Source organism: Sciurus vulgaris (genome assembly GCF_902686455.1).
Source record: "Sciurus vulgaris genome assembly, chromosome: 11".
In the NCBI taxonomy this organism is placed as follows: domain Eukaryota; kingdom Metazoa; phylum Chordata; class Mammalia; order Rodentia; family Sciuridae; genus Sciurus; species Sciurus vulgaris.
In genome coordinates, this window is record NC_136472.1 from 72,700,320 (window position 1) to 72,725,453 (window position 25,134).

The 25,134-nt window shown below is 40.9% G+C and overlaps 1 protein-coding gene and 1 pseudogene across 2 annotated transcripts; both read right to left on the minus strand.

Annotated features, from left to right (window-relative positions):
- Positions 1-8,437: 8,437 nt before the first annotated feature.
- Positions 8,438-9,401, minus strand: LOC306638562 (olfactory receptor 2AT4-like; the record flags this gene model as incomplete). Its single annotated transcript, XM_079101781.1, is given in 2 exon segments — positions 8,438-8,473; positions 8,475-9,401. Coding segments are annotated over 2 exon segments (963 nt in total).
- Positions 9,402-9,636: 235 nt separating this feature from the next.
- LOC306638563 (olfactory receptor 2AT4-like) lies at positions 9,637-24,021 on the minus strand (annotated as a pseudogene). The gene is made up of 2 exons: positions 23,450-24,021; positions 9,637-9,641 (listed from the first exon to the last, which is right to left on the minus strand). The product of its transcript is annotated as an olfactory receptor 2AT4-like (transcript).
- Between the last annotated feature and the right edge of the window lie 1,113 nt (positions 24,022-25,134).

Genomic DNA, 25,134 nt, shown 5'->3' on the forward strand with positions numbered 1-25,134 from the left:
TCAGACATTCAGACCAGGAATTATCTCTCAAAAGGAAGATGGTTATCTACAGAACAAAACATGGATTTGTATTAAACTCCTAAGAGACTGTGATTCTCCTACCAATAGTTTACCTTACCTCAAAATCTCAAGAGGAATTGAAAGTTTGGGCTATGATAGAGTAGTTTGTTTGGGCTAAACTATATGAAAAAAAAATTTAAAAACCCATAGAAGCTGCACAAAACATGTAAAACAACTGTTTGAAGACTCTGGAGAAAGCCCAGGGCAGGCCGTCAAGTCTTCAGTCCTGGGAGAAGGAAGGCACAGGAGGTGGAGTTCCATATGACCCCAGTTCTTTACCTGAGGACACTTCACAACTTGTGGGATTAGAAAACAGAACCCAAATAGGAAACAGAAGTCCCGTTGGGCTACAGAGATACGGATTGGAGTTTGGGTTGCCAAAATGACTGGAAGTTTAGTTGCCAAATTCCTGGAAAGGAAGATACTGCCGAGAAGGAATGCCAAAATTGGTGTATATATTCCCTTAAGTCATTGACCAACACCTGAGGTATGTAAATACAGGGAAAGGCTCGAAGGATCCAGAGGAATGCAGCAACTGGGAGGCTAAAGAGCTGCAGAAAGAGTTTAATGGCCATGTGATGTTGGAGAGTCAGTCAGTGGTTTTCATGGGCAGGGGAGCCCCATTTGAATGGAGGGGATTCCAATGGAAACCCTAAAGTGCCAGGCTCTAGGAATAAGGACCAAATCCAAAAGTAAAAGAAAAATTGAAATAAATGAGCCATAATCTAAAACCAAGGCACAAGGACAATCCATTTGAACTATTTGCTGGAAAGAACACGACCCTTTCTAGAGGAGAATAAATCATTCAGAAACGTAAACTTTTAAAAATTTTCAATGCCCAGTACCCAATCAAAAAGTATGAGGCATGCAAAAATAGATCTTGGCAAAAGACAGCCTTTAAAGAAGTGTTGCTGGGAAAACCGGATAACTATATGTAGAAAAATGAAGTTAGACCCTTATCTCTCACCCTGCACAAAATTCAAATCAAAATGGATTAGGCTTAGGAATTAGACCAGAAACTTTACAACTGCTAGGAGAAAACATAGGGTGAGCACTCCATCATATAGGTACTGGCACCAACTTCCTTTACAAGACCCCCAAAGTGCAAGAAATAAAATCAAGAATCAATAAGCAGGATGCTGTTAAACTAAAAAGCTTCTGCACAGCAAAGGAAATGATTAAGAGTGCAAAGAAAGAGTCTACCAAATGGGAGAAAATCTTGGCCAGCTACCCCTCCAATAGGGAATTAATATCCCAAATGTGAAAGAACTAAAAAAACTTAATACCAAAATAATAATAATAACCCAATCAATAAATGGGCAAAGGAACAGAAACTTCTTAAAACACAAAGGCAATATATATGTGAAAAAAAGTTCAACCTTTCTAGCAATCAGGAAAATGCAAATCAAAACTACACTAAGATTTCATCTCACTCCAGTCAGAATGGCAATGTTCAAGAATATGAATAGCAATAAATGCTGATGAGGTTGTGGGGAGAAAGGAACACTTGTACATTGTTGGTTGGATCACAGACTAGTGCAACTACTCTGGAAAGAAGTATGAAGATTTCTCAAAAAACTAGGGATGGAACCACCATATGATCCTACTATCCCACTCCTGGGTATTTTCCCAAAAGACCTAAAATCGGCATACTACAGTGACACAACCACATCAATTATAGTAACACATTCATAATAGCTAAATTATGGAATCAACCCAAATGCCCATCAATAGATGAATGGATTAAGAAATCAATCACACACACACACACACACACACACACACACACACACACAAGCACACACACACAATGGAATTCTATTCAGTCATTAAAAAGAATGAAATTATGGAATTTGCTGGTAAATGAATGGAGAATATCATGCTAAGTGAAATAGTCAAACTCAGAAACTCAAAGGTGGAATGTTTTCTGTAATATGCAGAAGCTAGAGTAAAATAAAGGAAAGAGGGAGAGGATAAGATTACATAAGGAACCAACTAAATACAGATAAATAGTGAGAAAAAGTAAGTCTGGTAGAGTAGAGGACGGAGAAGGGGAGAGGGGAAAGAAAAAGAGAGGGAAAAGGGGGATCATGAACCAAATTCAATTTCCATGCAGGTATGAGTTTGATGAACCCAACTACTGTGTATAACCATAAAGTTCTGGTAATAAATAAATAAATAAATAAATAAAATATTTTTTAAAAGTGTGAGGCATGATTACAAATAAGCAAGCAAGTCAGTGAGCAAAAACAAGAAGAGGAAGAGAGAGTAGAAACAGATAAGTTGATTCAGATATAATTATCAGCTAGTAACTGTAAATAACTATGGTTAATAATTTTTAAAGAAAAGAGAAAAAAGAGACAAAATATAAGAAACAGAATTTAAAGACAGAATTTGAATCTATTAAAAAAAAACAGAAAGAAAACAAATGAACATTCTGTAACTAAAAATTAGTGTGCCAACTTCAGAATTTTTAGATGGTTATACATAAGAAAGGATGAGTGAAATGAAAAACAGAAAATATCCAAATCAAATCACAGGAGGAAAAATATTTGGAAAAGAAAAATGTTGTAAGACCTGGCAAAAAGTTCTAATGTGTACTCATTGAGTCCCAATAGATGAAAATGAAGGGAATCCTGCCGAAAAGATTTGGACACCTGGATGTGGTGGCACATGGCTGTAATTCCAGTGACTTGGGAAGCTGAGGTAAGGAGGGTCACAAGTCCCAGGCCAGCCTCAGCAACTTAGAGAGGCCCTAAGCAACTTAGTGAGACCCTGCCTCAATATTAAAAAATAAAAAGGGATGGGGATGTAGTTCAATAGTAAAGTACATCTGGGTTTAATCCCCAGTACCAGAAAAATAATAGAAAAGAAGAAAATAGAAACAATTTGTGCAGAGATGATGTTTGAGAAATTTCCAACCTGACTCTAAAGTCAACTCACAGATTTAAGAAGTTCAGCAAATTCCGGGCCAAACAAAACAAAAATGAATTAAGACAGAAAAAATAAATAAATAAAGGAACCACATTTATATCAAAGTCAAACTGTCGAAAACTGAAGATAAAGGGAATAACTGAAAAATAGAGAAAGTAAGACTAATTGCTTTTAATGTAGCAGCATAGGATTGACAGCCATCTTTTCAATAGGAACTATGGAAGCCAACAGACTATGGGATGGCATCTTCACATTGCTAAAAGGACAAACCTTCCAGCTTAGAATTCTGTACTCACTGAAAGTATCCTATACAAATAGAATTCATAGAACATAACATCCTCAGCTTGATCTATGGATATCTTTGAAAACTCCACAACTGACATCATAGTTAATGGTGTAATACTGAACACATTTTATTCTAAGGTCAGGACAAGACAACATGTCTTCTCTCACAACTTTTATTTAACATTGTGCTGAAGATCCTAACCAGTGCAAAAAAGGGAAGAAGAAAATAATAAAAGGCATATATATTAGAAAGGAATAAATAAAGTCATTATTCACAAATGGCATGATCAAATATGTTGAAAATTCTAAAGAAACTAAAATAGCTTCTAAAACTAATACATGAGTTTAGCAAGATAACAGGATACAAAATTATTGTATAAAATATACTTTATTTCTACATGCAAAATAAACTATTGGAAAGGAAATTTAAATACATAATTATTATATATCAATTAAAAATAAAAATAATATCATTTATAATGGCAAAGCCATGAAATATTTGGGGATAAATTTAACAAAATATATGCAAGATGGTACTCAAAACTATAAAACATTGCTGAGAAAAATTTTAAAGGTAAAGATTTAAATAATGGAGATATAAACCATGATTATAGAGTAGAAGAGTCAACATTGTTTAGGTGTCAAATATGCCCAAATTGCTTTATGGAATCAATACAATTCCCATCAAATCCAAGTAGGCATTTTTTTTTGTGGACTGAAGTGCTTCTAAACTTTATATGGAAACACAAAGGACCTGAAAGAACCAAAACGATTCTGAAAAAAAAAAAAAAAAAAAAAAAAGAATAAGTTGGGAGGACATAGGCAACATGATATTCAGAATATCTACCTGAAAGATATGAAACTTGATATTTACCTCATACCATATACAAAAATCAACTCAAAAGGAACTATAAACCTAAATGTTAAAACTCAAAGCTACAAAACATCTAAAAGAAAACATAGGAGGAAAATATTTGAAAACTTGAGGTAGACAAACACATTTTAAATACGGTACAAGAAACACAAAACATAAAGGAAAAAGTGGGAAATTAGATGTTATCAAAATTAAAAACGTGAACCCTTCAAATGACATCATCAAGAAAATGAAAAGGGAAATCAAAAACTGGGAAAAAATAATATAAACATGACAGAAGACTGATATTTAAAATAGAGAACTCCTGCAACTCATTAAATGAAAATAATCCACTTATAAATAGGCTAAATATTTGAACATATGCTATAAAAAAAGACACGAATGAACAATGAGCTCATGAAAACATGCCCAACATCATTAGTCATCATGGAAATGCAAAATAAAACCACCATTGAAGTACAACTACTCATTCATTAGAATGGCTAAGATTTTTAACTCATAAAACCAATGGGAAGGATATGGGACAACTGTGGGAATGGAGCACACAGAAAAGCAGTTACAGAGTTCTTTTAAATTAAAGTTACCGCGTGAATTAGCATTTCCACGCCCAAGTATTTCCCAACAGAAATGAAAGTGTATTTCCACATACATATACAAAATGTCCTTGGAAGCTTTATTTATAATACCCAAAACCCAAATGATCACCCACTGGCCAATGAACATGTATATCCACGCAATGAAATAATTCTAGCAATAAAAAGGAACGCACTATTGATACACGTAAAAACATGGGTGAATTCTTAAAATATGCTGAGCAAAAGTCAGATTCAGAATACTACACCCTGTATCATTCAATTTACATGAAACTCCTAAAGAGACAAGTCTCATCTATAGAGATGAAAATCAGCTCAGGGGTTGCCTGGAGTCAGAGCTGAGAAGGGAGATTGGGACACATTTGTACACTTATCTCAAAAAAATTGGTTTTAAAAAACTGTAGAGAAAAAAGGAGGTAAAGAAGTTACGGCTGCTGTCTGGGTAGTGGAGTGGCCATGGATAGAGTCGGCGAGCTTCCGGCGGGAATGCCAATAAGCTAAGAGGATGCGTCGTGAAGCGACCCATTTGGCTAGTACCTAAAACATTCCTAACAAGGAAGGGCAAAACTCTGATGAGTCTTTGTGGCCTTAGAGAATTTTAAGAGAATAAAGAGTGTGCTCATAAAGGTGAGGGTTGATGATTTCTCAAGGGGTGTGGTTGAAAAAATCTCCAATATTAGGTTGACCAAATGGAAGCAAATAAGAAACTAGACTGGCCATGGAACGCTGGAGCAGGGAGGATGCCCCATCCAGAACCTGGTCTCTTGTGCTGTCAAACGGCAGCCTGAGATCACTTCCCAAAGATGTGTTCTCTGGTCAGTGCTAAATCCTTGATTGCAAATCTCACGAACAGGATGTGGATATGCAAGAAGAGTTGAGAACACTCGACCCTTTCAGACCATCTGAAACTTCCTGCTCACTCCCGAACTCCCTCATAGGACAGATTTATAATTTTTCTCCTTTGGAGACCATCTCAGGAGCTATGTTTGTATATGCAAAGGTGAGGGGGTGACAAGGTGCAAAGAAACTTTTTTGGGGAAAGGTGCCTGTTTTCTCATCCCCACACAGTTTATTTTTCATCAGCATTTGCAGAATTGGCCATTAAGGGAATAATATGGCTATCCAGTTGTTATAACACTGTTTGTTAAGACTTTCCTTCTGCCAGGCACAGTGGGGCATGCCTAAAATCCCAGAGGCTCAGGAGGCTGAGACAGGAGGATCTTGAGTTCAAAGCCAGCCTCAGCAATGGTGAGGTACTAAACAACTCAGCGAGACCCTGTCTCTAAATAAAATACAAAACGGCTGGGGATGTGGCTGAGTGCTTGTGTGCCCCTGAGTTCAATCCCTGGTATGACTTTCCTTCTTCAGTGAATATTGGCTCAATTTATAAACTTCTGTCCTATTAATCTATATTTCTATTCCTATGCCGAGAGTATAGTGTCTAGCTTACTGTAGTTTTATATTAAGTTATGGTAAATTGGCTAGTACCCATTTCTTTACTTCATTTTAGCAGTGTTTTGCAGTTTTAGTAAAGTGTATTGCCCATATTTTTCTAAATTTATCCCTAAGTATTTTGGCTGCTATTATAAGTGGTACGTTTATATTTTTATTTCTAGTTGTTCTACAAAAACCTTCAGCTAACACAGCAGTGAAAAACTACTATAAAGAATAAGAACAATGCAAGAATGTCAGCTTTCACCACTTTTATAACATTGTACTGGAAATTTTAGTTGGTGCAACAAGAAAAAAGAAGAGAAAAAGAATTTTAGAAGCTTTAAAAGGAAGAAGTAAAACAATAAGGCAAAAGAAAAAGTATTTGTCAGCTGTACAAAGGAAAACACCACTCGCATGAGCAATAAAACAGGTGAATGTCTAAAAACCGTGTGGCGAATGACAGGAACCAAGTATGTTTCATTTATATGAAATCCTGGAAAAGGTTAAACTGATCTATATACTACCAAAACCAAATCTGTGTTTGCCAAGGGACATGGTAAGGAGGACTGCAATGAACCCCTCTGGGTGATGGAACATTCTTTTATCTCCACAGGGATGAAGGTTACAACATTGTACGTATTTGTCAAGATTTTTGGAAATGTCCACTTAAAGAAATGTCCTTCACGTTCCTTATAAAGTCTGCCTCAATAAAGTTGATCGCATGAATTCCTAGTTCATCTTTGAATTTCCCTGGCAGTTTTATAACTGGTTTGTTGGAATGATAGGGAAATGAAAAGTGATGCAAGTGGAAAAAACTAAAGTAAAATGAAATTCATTTCTTTGCTTAATTGCTTTGAAAGGTGACTGTCAAAAGCAAAAGTAGTAGCAATGTTCAGTGTGTTTAGAACATATATGAAAGTAAAAGGTCTGACATGACACCCAGGCTGGGGATCTACTGTTACAAGGTTCTTCTACACATCAAGGTAGGCTGTAATTAATTAAAAATGTATATTGTAAGTCCAAGGACAACCACTAAAAAATAATAAGCTAAAAGAGAGGACAACACAAAATCATATTTTAAAAGCTTTTTTTTTAATTTAAGGAAGTTATTTCTTTTCTTATGAAAACACTGTTTTGTAGCTTCGTGTGTGTGTGTGTGTGTGTGTGTGTGTGTGTGTGTGTGTTGTTCCTAGGGATTCGACCTAGGGATGCTCTACACTGAGCTATATCCCCAGCTATTTTATTTTATTTTATTTTATTTTATTTTGAGACAGGATCTCACTAAGTCATCCTGGCTGGCCTCAAACATTCAATCCTCCTGTCTCAGCCTCCCAAGTCATTGGGATTATAAGGCATGCACCACTGTCCCCAACTGCTCCCTCTACTTACTTAACAATACCTCTTAAGAATGACACCATATCAGCATGTAGAGCTAACTTGTTTCCTTTCCTTACTCATTTCCTTTACTAAAAGGAAAAATGTATGCTCATTATACGTTTTAATATTTTATTCAATGAGTCCCTTATTGATGAATGTGTAAGCTAAAGAATGATTGCCAGTGAATCTTTGGGACAGATTCCTAAGGTGAGATTACTGAGTCAGAGGGGATGTGCACGAGGACCTTTGGTGGGCACTGCAGTAGCACTGTACTAATTTTCATCTTCATAAGTGGCTTAGGAGACTTCTACTTTTCCCAGGAATGTCATCAAAATCATAGGATTTTGCTTTTCTAAATAAGTGAAAAATGGCATTTTGGTATAGTTTTAGTTTGTATACATTTAGATAGTAGATGAAATAACTTTTCATGGTGTAAGAGGCAGGTTTTGATAATCTGTCTACTCACATTGTGCCCATTTTTATATTGAAATATTAGACTTTTTCTTCTAAAGTTCTACGAGCTCATCATGTGTTATAAATAGTTGTTCTTTTTCTGAGCTGTCTTTTATTTTTTGACTTTGCTTATAAAGGGTTTTTTTCTGCCATGCAGATTTTTTTTTAATTTCAGCAAACTTTTGTTGAATTATTCAGTAGTGAAAATTTTATACAACAAATTAAAATTCCTGTGCACATTAACATCATTCCAGTGTACCAGGGGACCGAAGTATGAAAATCACTTTTGGAGCTGTCTGCTCACCTGAATTTTATTTTACTATTTTATATCATTACTTTATTCATTCAATGATATTTATTGAGTTTCCACACCAAGATAAGCATCATTATTTGGTGTCTTGGGAGCAGAATTGGCTGCATTTAAAGGTCAAAAGTTCCTGTCACAGCCTGGTTTTTGAGATATGCAATTTCATGATGGCTGCTTTGACATCCTTGTTTCTCAGCGTGTAAATGAGGGGGTTAAGAATCGGTGTGAGGATAGCATAGGCCACATTGCCCATGATGTGGAAGTCAAGGGGCAGGTCAGCCCTGTAGGCCACATAGGCCACAGCAATGGACGAGTAGTAGGTGCCCACCACCAGGAGGTGGGAGCTGCAGGTGGAGAAGGCCTTTGAACGTCCTTCTCGGGAGTTGATGCGAAGCACGGAGGCCAGGATGTGGGCATAGGACAGAAGCACCAGGAGAAGGGGGAAGAAGGAGACCACCATGGCGATGCAGAAGCCCATGAGAGCCTGGGGAGCCGTGTCAGAGCAGGAGGCCTGGACTAGAGCGAAGTGGTCACAGAAGCAGTGATAGATGTGGGCAATATTATTATATGCCATCTGGGAGGTCTGTATCACTGCTGGGACAGGCAGGAGGAGGGCGGTGAGCCAGGCACTGGCCGCCAGTGCAGCGTTAGTCTGTGGGGTCATGTGGACGGGGTAGTGCAGTGGGCGGCAGATAGCCACATAGCGGTCGTAGGCCATGACCACCAGGAGGAAGGCTTCTGAGCATGTAAAGCTTTGGAAGAGGTACATCTGCAGTAGGCAGGAGGGGAAGCTGAGGAAGTGGTCCCCAAGCAGGAATAGGGACAGCATCTTAGGGACTGTAGTTGTGGTGAAAAGGATATCTAGGGCTGAGAGGTTGATTAGAAAGAAGTACATGGGTTTGTGCAGGCTGGGCTCTGCCACCACAGCCACCAAGATCAGGACATTACCTGTGAGAATCAGAAGGTAGAACAGGAGGAAAATAAAGAACATGGGGAGGAAGAAGGACTCTGGTAGAGAGGGGATGCCCACCAGGTAGAAGACAGGGGTGCTGTCCACTGAGCCGTTACAGGTCGTGACCTCCATAGTGAGACACAGCTGGATTTCTGGTAGCTGGACAGTTGGAACATCTGGACACTGAGAACATCTGGAAACCATAAAAACAAAGGATTTGGGAATGATAATCCTATAATGATTACTCTATTGTTAATATGAGCACAATTATGATCTACCCAGTGAACCCAAAATTTTTCAAATCTTAATTATCAATTGATTAATTAATGATCTAGTAAATGGAAGGCTTTATGCTGTGTTTAGGTGATCATGCTGAAGGGGAAGAAGAAAGGCAAAATTCCTGTTTTCTGAGAGTTTACATTTTGCTGGGAAATCAGATCTAAATAGTTGGTTATTTAATCATGACTGATTTCTTTGGAAAGACTTTCTGGTCCCCATCTTAGGTTCCATGGTGTGTGGTTTGGGTTGTGAGATTTCTTGAATCAAGTCATTAATCTTGTGTCTCTTGTTTTTGCAGTCAAAGTTCCACCACGTGGTTTTGGAGGGGCTGCCGTGTCCAAGGTTGTCTGTAATATGCTGCTGCTCAGATACTTAATAAGCTTCTTCCTCCCCTGTATTCCCTGAGTTATGGTCCTTCCTGACTCCACTGAAGCTTGGTATCTGAACTTCTGCTCCTGTCAAGGATGTAACAGGCATGGTAGCTGAACTTTTCCACTGTGATAACTAGGAAAACCTGGATAAATTACACAAATCTCATTTTTAAACAAATTGAAGAAACATATGTGCAATAAGGATAAAATTGAACTCTTCAGGTTGGAATGGCCCTCCCAAGCAAACTAACAATCACCAGCTCCTTGCTTCTCTGGGAACATTCGGTTTGGGGGCCATGATGGGTTTTGAAGTTGGACTAGGCAGAAAGAGAAAGAAACAAACCTTTTGTCAGTCAAAAAAAAAAAAGACTTGCAAAATAGATTAGAAATTTTGGGACTGGAGATATAGCTCAATTGGTAGAGTGTTTACCTTGCATGCACAAGGCCCTGGGTTCAATCCCCAGCACCCAAAAAAAAAAAAAAAAATTGATCAGAAATTTTAATGGGACTTCTGAATTCTGGAGAGCTAGGATGAGGGCTTCAAAAAGAATAAAATCTCTCATGATTTTGTGATGCTTGAAAGACTAGTTGTAAAAAATAAAAGTAGCTAAAACATTAAAAAATAAAAATAAAAGACTAATGGGGAAGGCTTGCCTCAAACACACTGTCCTCCCCCCAAAATATTTCCCAAGCATTGAAGCTATATGTACCAGGGTAGACGCTATGGAAGGGGGTAAAAGGGAATCCAAGGACCTACTCAGACCTTCTAAAAGAAGAAACAAATCTCTCAGTCTTTCAGGGCTGAGGAGACAGATCAATAAGGTTATAAATTCAAAATACAGGATGGTCATGCCTAGGAACAGAAACAGATCAGAGTTAGACTAAATCCTACTAGAACTGAAACTCAGTCCTGACGAAACTCAAGCATCAAGATGATAAGCTCCTTACTCCACCATCCTGATAGAGAAAAGGGAGAAATCTATCAGGTGAGATGTCATGTAGGCTCTCCATGAATCTAATATAACATTCTACCCACAATAAAAACTATCAGATGGGCTGGGGTTCTGACTCGGTGGCAGAGTGATTGCCTAGCACATGTGAGGCACTGGGTTTGATCCCCAGCACCACATAAATATAAATAAATAAAATGATAAAAAAATTATTAGATATGCAAAAAGAAGGAAAATGTGACCAAGTGCTAAGAGAAAAAACATACTACAAAAGTTGACATACATATGATCCAGATAACTGAGTTAGCAAACAAGGACTTTGGTATACTTATGCTTTTATGTTGAGGAAAATATTGGTAAAATGGACTTTGAAATAGAGAATTTCAACAGAAGATTGGATTCTATTTTTAAAAATCAAACATCTGCGACTGGGTTTGTGGCTCAGTGGTAGAGCCCTTGCCTGGCATATGTAAGGCCCTGGGTTGGGTTGTCGGCACCACATATAAAGAAGTAAAATAAAGTTCCATCAAAAAATTTAAAAAAAAATTTTAAAAAGTCAAACATCCTAGAACGAACATATACAATATTTGAAACTAAGAATTCATTGGATAAACATAATGGCAAATTGAACACAATGGATGACAGATTAGAGATCTGAAAAACAGATCAGTAGAAAATATCAAAATCCCAGAAAGAGATAAAGAGTACATGCTATGTGATTTCATTGATGTTAACTGACAAGCCAAACTAATCTATGGTATTATAAGCCAGTACAGTGATTGCCTGCAGGGGTGAGAATTGACAAGAAGTGGGCCAGAGTACACTTTCTGAAGTGATGGAAATATTCTATATATTGAGTTGAGGGGTGGTTACATGGCTGCTTCTTTATATTTATGAATTCACATAGAATTATACACTTAAAATCTGTGTATTATCATGTAGATTTTATGTCAATTAAAAAATACAATGCCAAATATGATGGCACATGCCTAGCTCAGGAGGATGAGGCAGGAGGATTGCAAGTTCAAAGCCAGCCTCAGCAACTTAAGGAGGCCCCAAGCAACTTAACGAGACCCTGTCTCAAAAAAATAAAAAGGGCTTGGAATGTGGCTCAGTGGTAAAGTGCCTCTGGGTTCAATTTCTAGTACAAAAAAAAAAAACACAACAAAACAAACAAACAAACACAAAACCCAAAGTGAGAAGGTAGGACATTGAATGGGAGAAAATATTTTCAATGCATATATCAAAGGGCATGTATTCAGCATAGATACAAATCTTCCACAAGCAATAAGAAAGAAACAGATGAACTAAGAGAAAAATGGGAGAAAGACTTAACTAGGCAGGTACCTCATAAAAAAAGACCATCCAAATGGTGAATAAGCACATGAAAAAGAGATCAACATTTGTGGCCCTCATACAAATGTAAATTAAAGCATAATGATACCTCCACATGCTCACCAGGGTAGCTAACATGTAAAGCTCCCAAGTGTTAGTGAAAATTAGGAGTAATAAGTGCTCTCACACATTGCTGGCACCTGGGAAACCACTCTGCATAACAGTTTGGCAAAAACTCATACAACTTATGACTTGGCAGTCCTGCTTCCGGACACATGCCAAGAGAAATAAGTGCTGTATCCATGGCCCTAAAAATACACCCCAAAAATTGAACATACATGTCACACAAGAACTTGTACATGAATGTTCATTGCAGAATTATTTATGATAGTCAAAAGGCAGAACACTGAAATATTCATCAACTGATGAATGGATAAACAAAATGTGGTACATCCATACAATGGAATATTACTCAGTCATGAAAAGAAAAGACATGGATACATCTTTTAAACATTATGCTAAATGAAAGAAGCCATATATAAAAGACCACATGTTGTATGATTTCATTTATATGGTATGTCCAGAATAGGCCTCTATAGAGGCAGATAGATTAGTGATTGCCAGGACTAAAGAATGGGCGTGGGGAAAGGGAGGATGACTGCTTAAGGGATATGGGAGTGATGAAAATGTACTGGAATTTGATAGTTGTAATGAGTGCACAACATTGTATAATATACTAAAAGTCATTAATCCACTTAGTTTAAAATGGTAACTTTTATGGCACGTAAATTTTGCCTTAATAAGAAATGTATACCTAGAAGCTTTTATTTATAGTTCTCAAATGAAACAACCCAAATATCCATTGACAGTAGAATGGACAGATTGTAGTATAGTCATACAACGAGGTACTCAATGCTGTAAAAAAAAGGATGAGCCACCATTACGTGCAACACAATACAGGCCACTCACAGCCATGAGGTTGAATAAGAGAAACCAGACCCAAAGATTACATGCTACATGTTCCCATTTAGATGAAGATCAAAAACAGAAAAAGTTCATCCATGATGACGGAGACAACAGCAGCTACGTTGTGGGAGAGGATTGGTCGGGTCTGGGGCAGAGAGGCTTCTGGGTTGCTGGCAATGTGCTACTTATTTTGCTATGTCTTTAGCTCATCTCTAACTAGAGAGCCGTTTCTATCTGTACCTAACACTTGTGGACTTTATTTTCCTGTGTTCCTTAAACAAACAAACCCACACGTAGAACTGAGCACACTGCTTGCCTCTGGTGTTTCAGTGAAAAGAATGGCAGAGGATGCCTTTTGTGGGAGGAGTCACTTCCAGATGGGAGTCAAGTTAAAGGAGTAGTCTACCTATGTTGGCAGCTACCTAGAACATCCAATTGCCCCTTGATGGAAGGGCATCCTTGTGTGATATTGTGTCTTTTCCTTCCTCCCAGCTGCGGCCTGTTCAGCAGGTGTTTCTGATTGACCGTTTCTTGCCTAGGCTTCCCTAGCCCCAGAGAAGTAGGTGCTGCGGTAAGGTCAAGACTTGGGAGCCGCCGTCACTAGAGAAGAACACACGCCGTGTTGTGACAAGAGCCCAAAGTCCAAAGCCCTGCCCTAGAAGTTACTTTCCCCTTACTGACTCGCAGAACGGGGGTCTCCAACTGAGGGAGAGTAGGACTCACCTGCTATTTTGGAATGTTCTTCTGAATGAACGCGCCAGGAGCAAGCCTGTGTGCACATGGCTATTGTGGCCTCTTCAATGCCATGATTTTAAGATTACTGCCTCCCTGATTTTTCCAGAAACTTTCCCATTCCTCTTAACTCTAATAAAACACCTGTCACAGCACTGAACTGCAAAAATGTCAAAACTGAAAATGTCTAGTCAGCTTTTTTCTTTACAAAAAGGACAAAAGACAAAAAGTTTCTGATCTGCCCAAGATCCCATGTCCAGTGAGCCACTGGTCTAGGACTGGAGTCCAGTCCCCTCCCCATCAACCCTCTTTCTTCTCTAGCCTGGAGAATCTGGAAGCTGAAATTTTCATGAGAGGAGAGACTGGGACAAAGGTTTTCTCGTTCCTTCTCATTTCTTTGGCTGCTAGTGTCATTTGGTGGGCTGATCTCCACATTTCAGAGTTTGGTTTTTGTCTCTTAAGCGTGTGACCTGGTCTCCATTAGAGAGTGAAGGTTGGTAAAATGTCTTCATGGGACAGTCACTCTATTGTGAATGCACCCTTGAAAGAGTTCTAGGGGTTGGCCCCATTACCCAGGCAGGAAAGCAAACCCCTGCCCCTCCCCTGAAGTTGACCAGACCCTCGCTGCCTAAGCCCACCAGCAGGTTTTCTAAACCCCAAACAGATGCAAGCTACATTTTTCTGAATGTCATTATGGCTCAGAAAAAGTCAACTAAGGATTCACCGTCACTGAATTAGGTTGAGATGGCATTTGAGGGGCTAAAACTCAGAGCCGCTGAGTACAATTTTACCAAAACTTCTCTGCCTCACTTCCATTAAACAGAGGGGGCATTTGCTGATTCTGAAGTCCAGAAATACAGAGTATCTTTCCAAGATCAACCAACACATTTATAGAAGTACAGGTCTTGAACCCAGTGTCCTGGCTTCCAGCCAGCACCCAGTTCCATGAGGGAAGAAGGCTCCAGAGCCTGCCAGCCACGCCTGGCCACTTCATCCCCCCCGTTCTAGACCATGGCAACTCCTGCCCTTGCCTGTGCTTCTGCCAAACTCAACTCAAAATATCACCTCCTCCGAGAGGCCTCACAGTCCTGGGTGGCTCAGTGGCCTCTTTTCCAAAGCCTTGAAGTTGCTGTACTTCCCTTTGTCATCCTTCTGATCACACTGAGTTGTCATGGTCTATTTATGTGCCTCTGGCTTTACCAGACCAAGAGCACTCTCAGGGCAGGAGCGGGGCTGATTGTTTTCTATTTAATAATGCACCGCTGCCCTTCCCAGAGCTCCTGCCGGAGAGGCGGGAGCCCAGTGCAGCTCCCTCAATTTGCTTCTTTTTGCTGATGAATCATAAAATAGGCATGAAGGAGCCATTAGTGATTAAGCGGTTTTAGTCTAACCCCTTTTTTTATGGGGACACAGAAGGGAGGCTGGGAAGTGGGCTGTGATTTTCCCAAGGTCACACAGTAAGAGAGGTGACAGCACTAGAACTAGACTCCGGGAGGCTGGGTTATCAGCCTCGAGCCAGCGGTACCTCAGCCAGGAGCCTGGGCTGCCCCATTTACTTGGGACCACAGGGCAGTCCAGCCAGTTGAGGTTTTTGTGTTCACCCCAAAGGCACTAAAACACTTTGCTCCCCTAAACTGCTGTTCTGGCAGAGCAGGTCTGTGCAACAGACAAATGGAATGTGCCTAGGGCGCCAGGCAGATGAGGAGAAGCACCGACATTTTTAAAAATCTTATTTATTTGTTTTTATGTGGTGCTGAGGATCAAACCCAGTGCCTCACACATGCTAGGCAAGTCCTCTCTCCCTGACCCACAAACCCAGCCCCCAAAAATATTTTTGAAAGAATTCAGTACCTAATATTTTTAAAGAGCATTGATGTAACATTGTGGTAAAAATCAGAATATTGTTTTTACTTCTTTACACTTACTGTTTACTTAGAAGAAGCAATTTTATTTTTAATTACATCAGTGTTTTTGATGCTTCGGGTTATTAATGGTATTGTTGGGGAACCACTCTCTTAATAGGATTTTCCCTGTAGAGATTGCCAAGAACCAGGTACTATCCCAGTGGCAGACAGAAAAGACAGAAAAACCAGCCACCTGAATACCCAACCTGCACTTTTATGAACATCATCTCTCATCACACAACCCTGCCAAGGAGGGGTTATGTTACTTCAACAAATGAAGAAACTGAGGATCAGAGAAGGCCCTCATCCAAGGCCACAGGTGGTAAAAGATGAGAAAAGAGGTTGTTTCTACCGCCAACTTGCTACAAAGGACTGAGCCCCTCCTGGTAACCAAGAGTCCTGGCTCCTAAACCAGCCTCGTTGCTCACTTGCTGTGCTTTTGGGTTTCTAAGCCTCAGTTTCTCCATCTGCAAAAAAAGAGGCTTTTAGAAAAATATTATCTTCTTCAGGTCAAAAAATTTTTTTGTGCATTCCTTCTACATTTGGACAATGGAGGTGTTCAGAGATGGATGGCTCAGGGCCCAAGGCCCTAAGGAGGGAGAACAAGAGTGCTCCCATTTCTTAAGCAGGCTTAATTCTTTACAATCATTGTATCGTTGCACCTCATGACAACCCCCAAATCTATGCAATTCAGTCATGAGGCTCTCACTGTGCTGTTCCCATAAAAAAGGAGCAATGCATGTAAATAATGTAGGTCCATTAACTTTGGAGTTAGAAAGATCTGGTTTCCACTTTCCCTGCCTGCACCGCATTTCCCTCATCTGTGACTCTTGCAGAGTTGACAGATGCTTCATTAATTATCCCCATGTCTCTTGCTGTCATTGGCTTTGCCTCCTCGTGAGACTCTCCTTCCAGATCTGCCACCTCCTGCTGGTGACTGCACATCCCTGTCCTGGCCTCCTTGTGTCTGACCTACAGTCACAAGGACTGTGTGCGCAGCTGATGTAGATTCTGAGACCTTGTCATTCATACCTCAGGTGAGTGTTCCCAAACTCTGCACCAGGACCCTTCACACCCCGGCCTCCAGAACCTGCCTCCACCCCAGCCTTTGTCTGCATCTGCAGCTCCATCCCCAGCCCAGCTCACCAGCCAAGCCTGGTCCTCCTGCGTGTCTTCTGTGGAGTCATCACATTTGGCTCTGTTGGGAAGGGCCAGGTAAGAGCTGAGCCACAGCCCACTAAACCTCCGGGCACCTCCCTGCAGCCAGGCCTGCCGGGGCATCCCCTCCAGCTGGCTTTCCTCTGGGACCACAGACCTGCCTGTCAGCTGGGAACGACTTCCCAGGGTGGAGCAGGAGACCTGGCTGATGGTGAAAACAGCATCACTGACAGCTCTCAAGGGCCCCAGAACTTGATCACCAGTGGGACAGTTTTGATCCTGTTTTCTCAGTTGGGCCTCAACCACCAGGGAAGGCAGGAGTCAAGATTGCTCACACTATTTTGTATTTGAGGAAACTTAGATCTAGAGAAGTGAAATGACTTGCCCAAAGTCACACGAGTGCACATGGCAGAGCTAGGAGCCAGGCTCAGCAGCATGTCATCGAGGGGCTGAGACCTGAGTCTCACAGAGGCTTCCTCACCTATAGAAAGGGTGTAGCAGCACCACTAATGTCACAGGCCACTGGGTGGTGCTCGGTTGCTTAGTCCAGAGTCTGTCAATCACTAAGCATTCGGTAAGTACAAGCTACTATTTAATGAAGCAAAATACTAAAACTCAGCTGCTGCTGTGCCATAACAAACATGCCAAGATTTTGTGGAAGGAAGGTGAGGGTAGAAAGCTACATCCTAACTCCAGGTGGGACAAAGGCGAGAGTCTCAGACCCCCTCCTGCCTCGGTCTCTCTCATTTCCTCCTTTGGCTTTACTACTCTGTTTCCGATTCTTGTCACTTTTTCACTTATATGTATATGAATTTACTTAAAAAATTTCACAATGAACAAGTAGATCTTCACTGATCTACTGATGATATTTTAATCATTACAGAGCTTTTTTGAGTGAAAGTGAAAGTCCTTTTTGTGCCATCCCTTCTCCATATTCCCCCGTCTACACCCCATAGCTAATCACTGGTCCTGATTTTGTTTCTTCCAGACTTTTCCAAGTGAGTGTATGGTTTTTCTCTTAACATAAATTGAATCATCTTGCACTTATTGTGTAAAGTAATTTTAATTTAACAATGAGTCTTGGAATCTTTCTATGAACTGATTCCTTTGATCTTGTATTTGGTATTTCATAATATGGATGTAGTTTCTCTAATAAGACACCTGTTGTGGACATTTAAGTTGTATCCAATTATCACTACTGTGGCTAGTTTGTGATGAATATCCTTTTAACATGCATTTGGGGTTACATGTGACAGAATATTTCTCTGAGGGAGCAGATCCCCTAGAAGTAGAACTTTGGGGTCAAGCAATTATTACATTTTAAAATGGCACAGGGTACACATGGGCAGAACCTTTGGACCCGTATGTAAGGATTTTGGGAACACTGAGTCTCAGCAATGATTGAGACGACCCTCTTATAATTGGGTCTGATGCTTCTGCCCAGAACCAGGGGAAATCCATGCGCATGGGGTTCATTTCAGTCACAGCAGACTTCCATAAGAGACCGCTGGTGACTAGGTTTACAGCTGCAAAATGGGATTAGTAAATCATGGGCAGCTGGGCAGAGATTGCGGTCCTCTTTTGATCTAGTGAAGTTCATGATGGAGCTGAAGATGGTTTTGGAAATTTCTTTGAATGACAAGCAGAAACTATGTGTACTGTCTTCATTTCTTCATGTCTTCTCACTCTGTGGAAGAGAGGAATTTTGGGTTGGGATAAATGTGTTCATGAGGATCATTGCTTTAGGACCATAAAGGAAAATATTGAAAAAAATTTTGGGGGTGGTGGTGGTGGAGATCTAACCACTGATAAGTTAAAAGCAAAGAATCCTGCAGAATTGCCAGATGATAGGTGGCTTTTTGGGGTCTGCTTCCTGTTTCTCAGACACAATAGAGAACATTAATAAACTTTAAAAAGCTATTTTTTTGGCAGCATGAGAATGACAAAGACTTTGGGGATGTGTGGCTGAAACTGATAAAAAGAGTTGGGTGCCTGGACTGGAAGAACCCAGGTGGAGTGCAACCGTTGGCAGAATTGTGGAAAGTAGGGAAAATCAGACAAACTAAACCCAAGTCTAGATGTCTTTTTCAGAGGGTTCTTGTTTTATTTGGTTTTATATAAGAAAATGAGCCAAAACAGGAAAGTGAAAATGTTGGGGGAGATTTCTTTGGAAAAAGCCAACATTTTGAAGAACTGCTATTATTATATCATGAGATGAAAAACCTTTTGATTACCTCTGAGAATAAAATTGTTATACTTCTAGGAAAGGACTGGTTGTTCTATTAGCCATGGTAATGAATAATCATCAGAACTGGTTTTAAACCTGCTTATTGTTCAATGACAGCTTCACATCAGTTCACGCACTTCTCAAAGTCACTCAGAACATCTTCCCTCCATAACCACACTTCCACAACAAAGGCAGACCAGTCCCTAAATTGCCCTGCCTGAAGTCCACCAGCCTCTGATCTCCACGTTTTCCAGCCATGTACAGGAGCTAGTGATAAATCCAGCTCTTTGTTTCATTTATATATATTTTAGTACCAGGGATTGAACCAGGGGCACTTAACTACTGAGGCACATCCCCAGCCCTTTTTTGTATTTTATTTAGAGACAAGGTCTCAGTTGTTACAGCCTCGCTAAGTTGCTGAGGCTGGCTTTGAACTTGCCATCCTCCTGCCTCAGCCTCCAGAGCCACTGGGATTACAGGCTTGTGCCACCTTGCCTGGCTTGTTTCAGATACTGAGTGGTGGTCTTTTCCTTTAACATTTCTTACTTGCCTCTATATGGTGAGTAGTAATACCCTCTCAATTTATTGCTTATTTTAGTAATTGGAATCTTCTCTTTTTTCGTGCGTAAAGACTGATATAGTCAAAGAGCTAACCTAGATTTTGTTGATTTTCTCTATTGTTTTTCTGTTCTCTGTTTCATTTATTTCTGCTCAAATCTTTATAATTTTGTGCCTGATTCTGTTTTATTTGCTGTTCTTTTCTAAGTTCCTATAATGAAATTTTTTTGATTTGAGATTTTTCTTCTATATAATATAGACATTTACAGCTATAATTTTCCCTCTAGGAACTGCTTTAACTGCATTCCCTAAGTTACAGTATGTTGTTTTCATTTCTTTCATAATACTTCCTAATGTTCTTGATGATTTCTTCTTTGACCCATTGGTTATTTAGAAGTAAACTGTCAAATTTTTACATATTTGTGGAAGTAGCATTCAGTGATAGAGCTTTTATGACTTTAAAGATAACAGAAACAGTGGGCAGATTATTTAAAACATACATTGCTTAGGAAAAATCTAGTTTATAAATAACCAAGTCTTCAAAGGCGAAAGGAGGTAATGTTAGTGTGGACACCTCTGGGAAGATACTTTTAAGAAAATGTAAGGGGAAAATAACAAATTAAAGTGAACCATGTGATTTGAAATATAAACAGAAAGTTCTGAGTCAGAATTTGGTGTAAGTTTTTTATTTATCTCAAGAATATATGCTAGAGAAATGATAATCATAAATATCACTCTTGTTCCTTGTTTCATAATTTTGACTTAAAACAGTGATAATTGTGACTCAGAATGAGCAGTAGAGGGTCCCTGGATTGAAACATTCATGGGAGACATGCTTCATGACTGAACACCAACTTCCACTCCTACCATCCCTGGATATCTCAGCAATAGCACCTACCACACTGTGCTGTTTGTGCCCACTGCTATGACCCTCCCTGGACTGGAAGCATCTTGAGGGCAGTGACTGTTCCAATTTTTTTTGGGCCTCTAGCTCTTCTTGCTAGCTCCAAAGTTCAGCAAAGTCGCTTAAAATAGGTGTGGTGGCACATGACCCTAATCCCAGCGTCTCCAGAGGCTGAGGCAGGAGGATAGCAAGTTCAAAATCAACCTCAGCAATTTAGGGAGGCCCTAAGCAACTTAGCAAGACCCTGTTTCAAAATAAATATAAAATAGGGTTAGAAATACTAAGGATGTGGCTCAGCAGTTAATCATCCCTGAGTTCAATCCTTGATACCAAAAGAAGAGAGAAAGAGAGAGAGAGAGAGAGAGAGAGAGAGAGAGAGAGAGAGAGATTGCTCAGATGAGTGTACTCATGGGGAAAATGATATTGAGCAGCTAATGCTTATGATGAACGTGAAGAGCAGACCATCCACTGTGCCCTTGGAAGACCTGGACCAAACACTGACAACCACTATCGCAACCTCTGCCCTGGAGCAATGCCTTATGTGAGTTTGGTATGAAATATAAGATTCATACAGAACAAGAATATAGAGAGCCTAACTGCAGTCATATGTGACATAATGACATTTCAGTCAATGACAAATTGCATATAAGATGGTGGTCCCATAGACTGTAAGGTGTGCTGTGGTGCACACCTGTACTCTTAGAGGCTTGGGAGGCTGAGGCAGGAGGATTTTGAGTTCAAAGCCAGCCTCAGCAGCTTAGTGAGGCCCTGTCTCTAAATAAAATATAAAAGAGGGTTGGGGATGTGGCTCAGTGGTAAAGCGACCCTGAGTTCAATCCCTGGTACAAAAAAATAAAACAAAACAAACAACAACAAAAAAATTGTAATGGGGTCAAAAAATTCCTTTTTACCTATGATGTCATAGCCATTGGAGGGTCATTGTTATGGTTTGTATGTGAGGTGTCCCCCAACAGCTCACGCGTGCGACAGTGCAAGAAGGTTCAGAGGAGAAATGATTGGGTTTTAAGAGTCTTAACCCAATCAGTGGTTTAATCCCCTGATAGGGATTAACTGAGTGGTAACCGAAGTGGTAGGGTGTGGCTGGAGGAGGTGGAATTGGGGCATGGCTTTGGGTTTATATTTGTACCTGGCAAGTAGACTCTCTGCTTCCTGATCACCCTGTAAGCCACTTTCCTCTACCACTTTCTTCTGCCATGATGTTCTGCCTCACCCAGAGTCCCAAGAAATGGAAACTGCTGTCTATGGATTGAGACCTCTGAAACCGTGAGCCCTCAAACTCTTCCTCCTCTATAGCTGTTCTGGCAGGTCTTTTAGTCACAGCAGCAGAAAATCTGATTAAAATAATCCTAGTGCCACACCTTCCTCCTGGGTCTGAGGTGTGGCTGGCGTGAACAGCCCTCCTGCATTACCAGTTGTGTACAAGTGCAGGCTACACAATTATGTACAGAACTAATGCTTGATAATGCTAATAAATGGCTGTTACCATTTTAGGTATTTACTATACTATACTTTTAAATAATTATTTTAGTGTGTAGTCCTACTTATGAAAAAAAAAGTTTACTGTAGCCAGCGTGCTGTGCTGCTCTGGCAGTTGCCTCCTGCATTTTGTATCTCTTTCGTCTTCGATTGCATCACTTGGTTTACTATCACGCTATTTTGCTCATCTTCTCCCCGGGAGCAATGCATTTCATACAGCCTCGGTGCGTAGTCGGCCACACCATCCACTGCGATGCCTTCCCAGTGATGAAGTCCCCTAGTGACGCATTTCTCAAAACTTATCCCTGTTAAGCAACACACGACTGTGTACAGTCTGATTTAAAGCAACCCCCTGTGTCAACATTCAGAAGAGAACACTGACAACACCTCACAAACCCCTGGGGTCTCTCAGTGCTTACAGCCCTCTTCCTCTCCTAGAAGTAACCATGATTCTGATTTTTATGATTAATTATTCTTTCTTCACGATTTATGACCTCTATATGCATTGATTAAAAAAAAATTTAGTTCTGTTCAGTCCTAAACTTTATATAACCGATTAGTACTATATCATTTTGAGTCTTAATTCTTTTTTTTTTTTTTTAAACCAGGGATTGAACCCAGGGGCAAACGTGCACACTGAGCCACATCCCCAGCCATTTTTACATTTTATTTAGAGCCAGGATCTCTCTAAGATGCTTAGGGCCTTCCTAAGTAGCTGAGGGTGGCTTTGAACTTGGCATCCTACAACCTCAGCCTCCCAAGTTGCTGGGTTTGCAGATGTACACCACCGTGCCTGGCTGAGTCTTAATTATTTTGTTCAACACTAAGTGAGATTCCTCCGCGTTGCTGCCTGCAAATGTAAGTCCTTCTGCGTGTAGCTGAGTGGGTTGAGCGCAGGTGTGAGACGGACAAAGAGCATTCTCAGCAGGTGGGCTCTATAGGCCTTGATGGCGATGGCAGTGGATGAATAGCAGGTGCTGTATTAGTCAGCTTCCTGTTATGATAGTGAAATGCCTGAGCCAATTTACTTTGGCTCACAGTTCTGGAGTTTCCAGTTCAAGATGAAGTGGCATCATCAGTTTGGGTCTCTGGTAAGGATGATAGATCATAGCAGATGTGTGTGTTGGAGCAAAGTGATTATATCGTGAAGCAGGAAGTAAAGAGGAAGAGACCAGGGTCTTATAATCCCCTTTGGGAGCATGTCCCCAATGACCTCAGGACCTCCAACAAGACCCCATTGCCTAAAGGTTCCTGGCACCTGCCAATAGCCCCACCCTAGGGACCAAGGCTTCGTGGTACATCCAGCATTCAAACTGCAAAGGATGTCCACCATCACAGGATAAGAGCTGCAGGGGAAGAAGGCCTCTGAATGTCCTTCTCAGGAGCTGATGTGAAGCACCAAGACCAGGATGTGAGCATAGAAGCACCAGGAGAAGGGGGAAGAAGGAGACCACCATGGCGATGCAGAAGCCCATGAGGGCCTGGGGAGCGGTGTCAGAGCAGGAGGCCTGGACCACAGCCAGGTGGTCACAGAAGCAGTGATAGATGTGGGCAATGTTGTCAGATGCCATCTGGGAGGTCTGTACCACTGCTGGGATGGGCAGGAGGAGGGCGGTGAGCCAGGCACTGGCTGCCAGTGCAGCATTGATGTGTGGGATTACGTGGATGGGAAGTGCAGTGGGCAGTAGATAACCAAGAGCAGTCATAGGCCTGACCACCAGGAGGAAGACTTCTAAGCAGCTGAGGCCATGGAACAGGTGCATCTGCTAGAAGCAGGTGGAGAAACTGAGGAAGTAGTTCTCAAGCAGAAATAGGGACAATGGGTACAAGGATAAGATGTCCAGGGCTGAAAGACTGATCAGGAGGTGCATGGATCTGGGCTTGGTCGTACACAGCCATGATCCCAGAGACTGCATAGTCTGAGGCAAGAGAAATGCAAGTTCAAGGCTAGCCTGGGCAACTTACCTAGACCTTGTCTCAAAATAAAAAAATTAAAAGGACTGGGGATGTAGCTCAATGGTAGAGCACCCTGGGTTTAATCCCCAGTATTGAAAAGAGAGAGAGAGAATGAGGTTGAGAAAGAGATGTGCACCTGGGCTTGTGGACACTGGGCTATGCCACCACAGCCACTGGGATCAGGGCATTATCATCTGGATGAGCAAGTAGATTAAGAAGAAAATCAAGAAGAAGGGGAGGAAGAGGGACTCTTGTCAAAGAGGAATGCCCAGCAGGCAGAGACTGTCAAGGAGTCCTCTGATTCGGTATAAGCTGTGCCTCCCATAGTGGATCAGACAGTGGGTGTCTGCAGACAGAACTGGGGACATCAGGACACATTTGGAACCCAGAGCAATCAGGAATACTGTAACTAGCACGTGCATTTTTTCTTTCCAACCATAGATCATAATCCCAATATTTTCTTTCTTTCTGTATTTTTGTTTTGGTATGGAGGGAGGATTGAACTCAGGGGCACTCAACCACTGAGCCACATCCCCAGCCCTATTTTGTTTTATTTAGAGACAGGGTCTCACTGAGTTGCTTAGCACCTTGCTTTTGTTGAGGCTGGCTTTGAACTCGTGATCCTCCTGCCTCAGCCTCCTGAGCTGCTGGGATTACATGTGCCACTGTGCTTGGCCCAACATTTTCTTTATGTCAGGAATTTTTTGCACGAGTAAGATGCTCAGAACCGTGAAGTGTCTAACAGCAATGGTTGAGAGAGGTGGTCCTGTTTGATGAGAAGAGAGGTGGATGCGAATGCCTAAAGGGCTGTGAGAAGAAAGGAAGAACACTTAGGAAGAGTGGCAGCAGCTTCAGGAGCCCAGAGCTCAACCCACATAGGGAAGAAGTTTCCTTCAATCAGAACTATTGCATAAGGCAAAAGGTAGCTTGGAAAGTAGCGAATTCCATGTAAGAACATGTATGCAAGGTGGAGTCTTTTTGGCTGGACGCTACAGAAGAGATTTAATACTTGAATAGGAGCTAGATTT